Source organism: Triticum dicoccoides, chromosome 5A, assembly GCF_002162155.2.
Source record: "Triticum dicoccoides isolate Atlit2015 ecotype Zavitan chromosome 5A, WEW_v2.0, whole genome shotgun sequence".
In the NCBI taxonomy this organism is placed as follows: domain Eukaryota; kingdom Viridiplantae; phylum Streptophyta; class Magnoliopsida; order Poales; family Poaceae; genus Triticum; species Triticum dicoccoides.
The window spans coordinates 135,771,481-135,777,337 of record NC_041388.1 but is presented as its reverse complement, the minus strand read 5'-3'; the positions used below and the strand labels follow the sequence as shown (position 1 = coordinate 135,777,337).

The window sequence follows — 5,857 nt, the reverse complement described above, 5'->3', positions numbered from 1 at the left end:
TTCTTCAGATTCAGGCTCAGTCGTTTTTTGTTTTGTTTTGGGTCAAAATTTGGGGTTTCATCACAGAAGCAAAAAATAGTCCATAATAAAATCTGAAAAAATAAATGAAAACTCTTATCGTCCCGTCGCAATAGGCCAAGCCGTCCATCCCAACAAATCCCTGCCTCGTTATCTTCCACTCTCTCGTCCCTTAGATCGGTTTTCTTTGGGAAACCAGATAAGACCAAACGAAAAATCTGTTTGTTTGGGCTCGGTCATTGGTTTGGACAGAGACAGAGTTCTGTTCTCTCATTGGCAAACACGGATTTCCCAAAAACCCAAAGTACAATCACTGAAGCACACACATACGCACGTTTACATGCACAGGACTACATGCAAATTCTTCCTCTTTTATTCTGCCACCCTTGTTTTATTGCAATCCGATGCCTACGAAGGCTCTATACTACTATTACAAGAACATGATCCGGGGGGCCACGAAGCACTGTCATGTTACACACCCAATAGAGATTCCCTGGCATGTTCGTTTCTTGCACATTTATCAGATCTCACTGAAGGAACTGATAGTCCGGAAGCCATGATTCGCAGGAAGCGGTGCGTTCCCCGGGCGAATGGAGATTATTACCTCGAAACCTGAAGATATACAATAAAAATCAAAGTTTACTCCTAATAAATAAGATATTTCAACATATACAATAAAATCGACGTTTACTCCTTAATGAATACTCCTTCCGTTCACTATTATAAGACGTTTTTGGATATTTCAATTTGGACTACATACGGATTGAAACGAGTGAACAAACACACTAAGTGCGCCTATATACATCTGATTTAGAAAAAAGTTATAACATCTTATAATAGTGAACGGAGGAAGTGCTATCTTAGCCAGTGAGTGCGCACACACGCCAGGAAAGTGTGAACACTCCAGAAGACAAAACTATGATTTGTCCACAAATATCCTAGTATTGCGGAGTGGAACTAGCCTAGACATACCTGCACTCTTTGCGGCAACGGCTTCTTGCAACACATCTGTGATGAATAAGATTTGAGACGGATTGTCCACCCCAAGTGATTGCGAGATCTCAAAATAACTCCTTGCTTCTCTTTTGTTTCTGTGTACGAGTGAGAGAGAATCGTAATTCCATATTCACTTTTGAAAGGACAAATAGAACAAGAAATCGAAAGCTTACCCGGTTGTGGTGTCGAAAAAACCACACAGAAATTGCCGCAGATCACCATAAGATGTATGTCCAAATAGTAGCCTCTGTGCCTCTCTACTGCCACTTGAGTATATGTAAACCTGTTGGAAAGCATATATAATCTTTTATCAAGTGATTGGACACTTACACAGGAATACATACACAAGACAAAATATACTTGAAACTACAATCCTAGCTCTATTTTAGCTAACATTCACATTCTAAGATCACGTCACATGACTAAACTAACATATAGTTATTACTACATGTATCACTATTTCATCTTCACTCCTTTTTACTTTATTCTCTTTTAAGTATAACAGAGCTCGGTACATCTACCATGTTCAACTAATACAAATATAGATTCTTCTGTTCTATTAGAAAACCATTTCCCTGTGCTTCTCCATGCTTCACTACATTTAGGTGGACTTTTGACAACCTAACAGCTGAAAAAAAAAAGATTTCTCAGTATGGTGAAGGACTGAGGATTCCGTAGCATCATTCTGCTTTATTCAAACTGATATTGCTTACATGCATCAGTCCTTCTGCGCATGAAAGTACAACAGACAAACCGTGGAGCAAATGTTTGATGACCATCTCAATGGTTGGGCACGTAGCGAAAGTACACTATTTTTCTGTGAATGATTTACAGAGTTCTGGCATGGCCATTGTTCTTGATACTTTAGCTCAGGAGTCAACTTTCTGACCTAAATCACTCAGTTATGAAGTATGAAAAATAAACACATCCGATGACAATCCAGTTTTATGCCTCAAAAGCCTAGTTCACATTTCAGAAGAGTTTGACCAAATGGATACATACCTTCATACCCTGAGATTGCCAGTTCTTCAGTGCCTCGGGAACATCCTCAAAAACAACTCCTTTCAGTTCTTTCCTTTCAAACCCAGTCCTCCATATATGTCCCTGGAATTAGCCAATAGAAGATAACTCCATCAAATGAAAAGATATATGTTTCCAGCACTGGAATGGAATATGAAAGGTACCTGAAGTTGTTTCAATGATGTAATCTTCCGGTCTGCTTTGATCATTGCTTCAACATTAGCGACTAAAGAACTGACAACCTCTTCTTTGCCAGCATCATCCGGTGCAACTGGAGTAGCCCCAACAACTCCAATTTTCAGGTCTTCTTCGACCTGAATAATTGGTCACTAGTCTGTTAGAACTCGAGTAAAACAAACTAATTTGTGCAAGGAAATCAAATATTATATGCTAGTACTATCAAGTTTGATTTTTGGATGCTCCAAGAGCTAGCTTCACAGGACATCGTTAAATTCCTTTACCATAACTTACTTGGATGCGTAAAAGTTTGATGTCTTCTTTGGTTTCCTCGGAATCGTATGTAGAAGTCAGATGCTTCCGCACATTATCACGGGCATAAGGAAACATAACATCAGTCACAAATGATATTGGTGTTGTTGTTCCTTCGATGTCAAGTACAACACAATGCTGCAATGAACAGTGTGAGTACAGGTATTCAAGAAAAACATCAAACAGTTGGGTTGCCCGGACACAGCAACCACAAACCAGTTAAGGAAACACACAAGTAATAATATACTGTATAAGTTGCAAGGATGTTACTTATTGCAGAAGTTGTCCCATGTATTTTTTCAAGTGATTGAATTAATTTAAATTATGTAATTTGAGTTAAGTCCAGATACTGGAAACAAAATTGATAGGGATGTGCTATGGATTCTGCATTTTTATGTGATTGTTCCCAGATATTTTGGAGTTCAATTCATGTTTTTCTCAACCATTCGCGTTTTGCAGGACTTGAGAAACTTCTTTTTTTGTTTTGTTTTGCAAAATAGAGCCCCCGTGGCATTGTCCAATGCGCTAGCGAGCTGGTGAGATCCGGGTAGGACCTGCGATGAATCACTATTTGCACCATTGGGACTCAGGTGTGCATTTTCATACTATTAGGACACACTTTGAATACTTTTAGGCCTCCAGTGGATTTTACTCTTGAAGAAATCTGACAAAGATGATACAGTCACATGTCAAAGAAAGAGAACTATGAGACTGGGCTGTAGCTTGGGCTAGATGATGGCTGGTTGCTTGAGTGGTTCAGGTTGGAGGACAAAAGAACTAGTTGGGAAAAATACGAACTGACTCCAAAAATTCTTGATAAAATTCATACAAGCCAGAAGTAATGTGCAGAACCCAAATAAATATCTCCAGGGCATTATTCAGATTGGAAATATTCCAATATATGGATTCAACTAAAATTACATAATTCAAATTAAGTCAAACACTTTGAATTTGTTCAATAATATATATGGGACTATTTTGCAGTAAGTAGCATCCTGCAACTGAAAAATAAAAAATCAGAGAAAAACAGGATTTACAACCGCTGTTGTCCATGATACAATGATCTACGAGTACTACAAAAGGAGTGAATTCACAAATTAATGGGAAAAAAGAACTGACCTTTGATGATTTGGCTGTATGACATCCATTAGGAACCCCAAGACTTGCAACACTACGCAATCTTTTGGCACTGTTTATTGGACCATGCTCAGGAGTTGTCCAGTCAATCCCTAACTGATACATCTTCATGGCAGCATCAAGAAGATAATGATAGCATTCAGCCTGAAAAGCAAGGCCATAGAAAGTACTGAATATCTGCCCTCGCATAAATTCCAGGAAGCATAAGAATCATTCCTCAACACAGCACACTAAAACTATGTCACATGACTCATAAAAAAGAGGAATAAACTATCCCTCTGCTACTATAGAGGGCTACACTGGAGAATTTATTTGAGTTCTGCATATGTATAATCTAGATTGGATAAAACATATTGTTGACTAAATTTCAGAAAGTTTGGATGCAAATCATTAAATGACCTTTAAAAGTAAGAGAAGGATAGCGTGTGGACATAGATCATAGATCTAAGAAATTATACCAAACGAACTGATAACTTAAAAAAAGACGAAGAGACAATGAGAGGAGATGAATAAGCACCCACACCTGATACCTGATACAGAAACCTAAGTCATGGAAATAAAGCATACCTGTGTCTTGGCATTGATCCAGGAGTCACCCCACACATAAATTCCATGGTTCCGTACCAGGACAGCAGTTGCCTTAGGGTATGCTGCGATCTGTAATAACTTAATGTCAAGTGCTGCTAGATCCAACCATGTTTCTTATAGACTAATCTCGTTGTAACTAATATTTTTTGCTATCCATGATACAAAGGAATAACCGTGCCCTTTAATCAGCTTGATTATAGGGTAGTGACTAAATGATCAGATGAATGAGATGATGCTATTGATTATTTTGCTGCCTACAACATTGCCTGATCCCAATCCTGGAACCATCTTATTTATCAGTACAATTCAAGAGAACAATAAAACTAAATACTAATAGAAGGTTGTATTTGCACCCATAGACTGGATATCAAGGAATCTGAAATGATGGAAACTTGAAACAAAGGACACTAGTAGCATACCGCTTCAGCTAGAGAGTCTGTGAGCTCATACTCATAAGGAGTATTTTCAATTATGGGAATCACCAATTCATCGGTGTACCCATGACCTTTGATTCCTTTAATCATCTCCATATGTGTCATCTGCAGTAAGATCAGCAGATCAGTATATGGTCACAAATACAGCAAGTCATTTAGTATCAGATAGCAATGGACTTAATTAAGCCGAGAGCTTTGTAAAACAGGATCAACTATCACTGTAAGTCGTGCGTCACACACGAATAATATTTCGAAAAGTCTTTGCTATTTGTGTTACAGTTACCTATTAGTACGGCACATGTCAGTGGTATCTTGAGAGCTCTGTTACTATAGTTTTGTCCTGAATCTTGCTGTTAACCTCGTTGACTAAAACAATGGGTATGGGGTTGAGACACTACAACAATTTGAAGAAATCCGCAAGTGACTGCATCTCAAGGTTCTTTGATGGGCATAAAGAAATTATCTGGAGGATCCCTTAATCCAATTAAAGGAGAATTATACATGCCACTCCACGAAAGAAATATATTGCAGAGTTGCCCAAAATGAGCACTAAAGACTTCTCGAGAAATCTCCTAGGCAATGATCAGTAGCTGGTCTGAGAGGATGATCAGCCACACTGGGAATGAGAAGACTCCTGCGGGAATTAGCAGTGGCGGAACTTCATATAGCAACCTATGTGTTGTGTGTACCATGCAACATGTAGAGTACGGTATTTTATATTTTTTTAATTTCAAATATGTCAGCATGGCAAGTATTCTTCACTATTCCTAATTGACTTTCAAGGCACATATATTGGATAATTATATGGCATATGTAGTCACGTTTATTATCTACATTCTACATGCAGGACAAAACATATCGCACACACCCCACCATAAGAGTTGTGAATCAATGTATCAACCATACACATTTCTAAATGTCATAAACTTCATGGTGTGCACAACTTAGGGGGTCTGTATAAAGAGCATCTCTAGCAGACCCCATAAAATGCCCCGACCCGCAAAATAACCGCCAAAATACGGGTCCACGCGAAAAATGCTGCCCGATCAGACCCCGGAAACGCGTCGGAGCCGTAAAAAATTTTGCGGGGCGTGGCAGAAGTCCCACCCCAACCCGCGAAAACGCGGGTTCTCCCCCTCGCCCCGTCGATGCCCTGCATATAGCGGTAGCGGTTG

General features: G+C 39.0%; 1 protein-coding gene across 1 annotated transcript in view; it reads right to left on the bottom strand.

The window, feature by feature from the left end:
• Positions 1–220: 220 nt before the first annotated feature.
• The window catches only part of LOC119300312 (probable bifunctional methylthioribulose-1-phosphate dehydratase/enolase-phosphatase E1), an 11,151-nt gene continuing 5,514 nt past the window's right edge, over positions 221–5,857 (bottom strand). Inside the window, exons 4-12 of the mRNA XM_037577322.1 lie at positions 4,668–4,787; positions 4,228–4,317; positions 3,643–3,804; positions 2,506–2,661; positions 2,199–2,348; positions 2,017–2,118; positions 1,188–1,297; positions 991–1,109; positions 221–630 (exon numbers count right to left, since the gene is read on the bottom strand). Of these exons, the coding sequence (XP_037433219.1) occupies positions 539–630; positions 991–1,109; positions 1,188–1,297; positions 2,017–2,118; positions 2,199–2,348; positions 2,506–2,661; positions 3,643–3,804; positions 4,228–4,317; positions 4,668–4,787 (1,101 nt within the window). The 3' untranslated portion in view covers positions 221–538. The remainder of the gene's footprint in view (positions 631–990; positions 1,110–1,187; positions 1,298–2,016; positions 2,119–2,198; positions 2,349–2,505; positions 2,662–3,642; positions 3,805–4,227; positions 4,318–4,667; positions 4,788–5,857) is intronic.